This window comes from Monopterus albus, unplaced genomic scaffold, assembly GCF_001952655.1.
Source record: "Monopterus albus unplaced genomic scaffold, M_albus_1.0 scaffold52.1, whole genome shotgun sequence".
Lineage (NCBI taxonomy): Eukaryota > Metazoa > Chordata > Actinopteri > Synbranchiformes > Synbranchidae > Monopterus > Monopterus albus.
The window spans coordinates 4,545,077-4,546,688 of record NW_018127932.1 but is presented as its reverse complement, the minus strand read 5'-3'; the positions used below and the strand labels follow the sequence as shown (position 1 = coordinate 4,546,688).

General features: G+C 44.9%; 1 protein-coding gene across 1 annotated transcript in view; it reads right to left on the bottom strand.

Annotated features, from left to right (window-relative positions):
* The window catches only part of LOC109961051 (gap junction alpha-5 protein-like), a 7,587-nt gene that overhangs the window by 2,194 nt on the left and 3,781 nt on the right, over positions 1-1,612 (bottom strand). Inside the window, exon 4 of the mRNA XM_020601588.1 lies at positions 582-647. Coding sequence (XP_020457244.1) covers positions 582-647 — 66 coding nt within the window. The remainder of the gene's footprint in view (positions 1-581; positions 648-1,612) is intronic.

Sequence of the window (1,612 nt, the reverse complement as noted above, 5' to 3'; positions counted from 1 at the left end):
TAGAGCTGCCGGGCCGGAGGGGCAGTGTTAGGAGTGATGGCCTTTGTGAGCAAGACGAACTGCCTGCAACGACGAGTCCAGGTCAGTCAGTAAGTAAAGTAGTTGGATATAAACAAATGAGATACAGTCTCAATATAATATGAAGAATTACTTATCCACTATCTTAAACTGAAAGAAGCAAGAGACAGAGGCCAATACCCTCATCTTAGGACTGTAGCATTAGTGCTGCGTCCTTAGCACTGTACTTCCTTAAATTTGGGGGAACCACGGGAGACAGTTGAAATAACAGCTTTCTGTAATTTATTTGGACATCACTGCAGCACACACACACACACACAATTGGTACCTGCAGCAGTGTTTCCATGCCAGGTGATGCAGTTCGAGCACATTGAGAACCAGGGAGACGACCGACACAACCAGCATGAACACTATGAAGACATTTTTCTCTGTCGGCCTGGAGACATAACAGTTCACCGGATGTGGACATGGCCTGGCCTGAGAGGGAGGTTGAGGAAGAATGACAGTAGGCCTGCACATGTTCTAACAAATGAGTTCACAGTAATTCAGATTTCTGGGTTTACCTGGCAGACATAGAGAGAATTGAGAAGGATTCCATACAGGTAGTACTGCAGACACAGAAACACCACCTGTATAGAGGTTCAGTCACAGTCAGCTGTGTAGGGTAATGTAAGAAGCAAACTTTCCATTGTTTATTTTGTGCACGAGAACTTATGTGCACATTTCACATTCCTGCCAGTGCATTCACATCATTCCCCTGATGAACAGCTACTGTTAATGACATGCATGTGCAGGTTAAGACACAGACGATCTGCTTGAACACTGAATATAAAGATCACTTTAGTTTGTCTAGAAGAAAACTAACATCTTTTGTCTTTATAACTCTTGGTATCTACCAACTTCTGATAAAAAGCTCTGTCTTTAGCTGCTGAATGCGCCACCTTCTTCACCAGCTCGTTGATGATAGTGGTGCAGTGGCTTTATCAGAGCTTGTTTGAGATGAGAGAGTGCTGAGGCTCAGTCGTACACTACCTGAGCAAATAAAACCACAACTGTTGCCTAAAAAAGGCTTAAAAGTAACATTTACCTCCATGACGCTTCGTATGAGAATACTCATTATGTAGGTCTGAAGCAGAGCTCCCCTCAGGCGAACTCGACCTGATAATGGACCTTCTCTTTTCTCCTTTCCTCCATCCTTGTCTCCTTTCCTTCCCTGTTTTTCCTGTCCTCCACCGCCTCCACCTTCACCTCCTCCTGGGTCCTCCTCTCTCCCATCCCGCTCTCCTCCGTCCTGCTCTCTGCTCCTCCTCTTCTCCTCTCTGCGGACAGTGTGCATGGCGTGGCCCATGTAGATGAGACTCGGAGTGGACACAAACACAATCTGGAGTACCTGGGAGGTTAAAGGTTAGTGACACTCAAAATCAAAGGAGTAAACCAAACATTGAGCAGGATGTGATGCAGTGCTGTTGCTTACTTTACTGACAAACATTTTAGTTTTTGATTTAATATTTACCAGGTGCCCATTAGTTTCTGTTAACACTGGTGCTGTATGTACAGTGGGTATGGAAAGTATTCAGACCCCCTTAAATTTTTC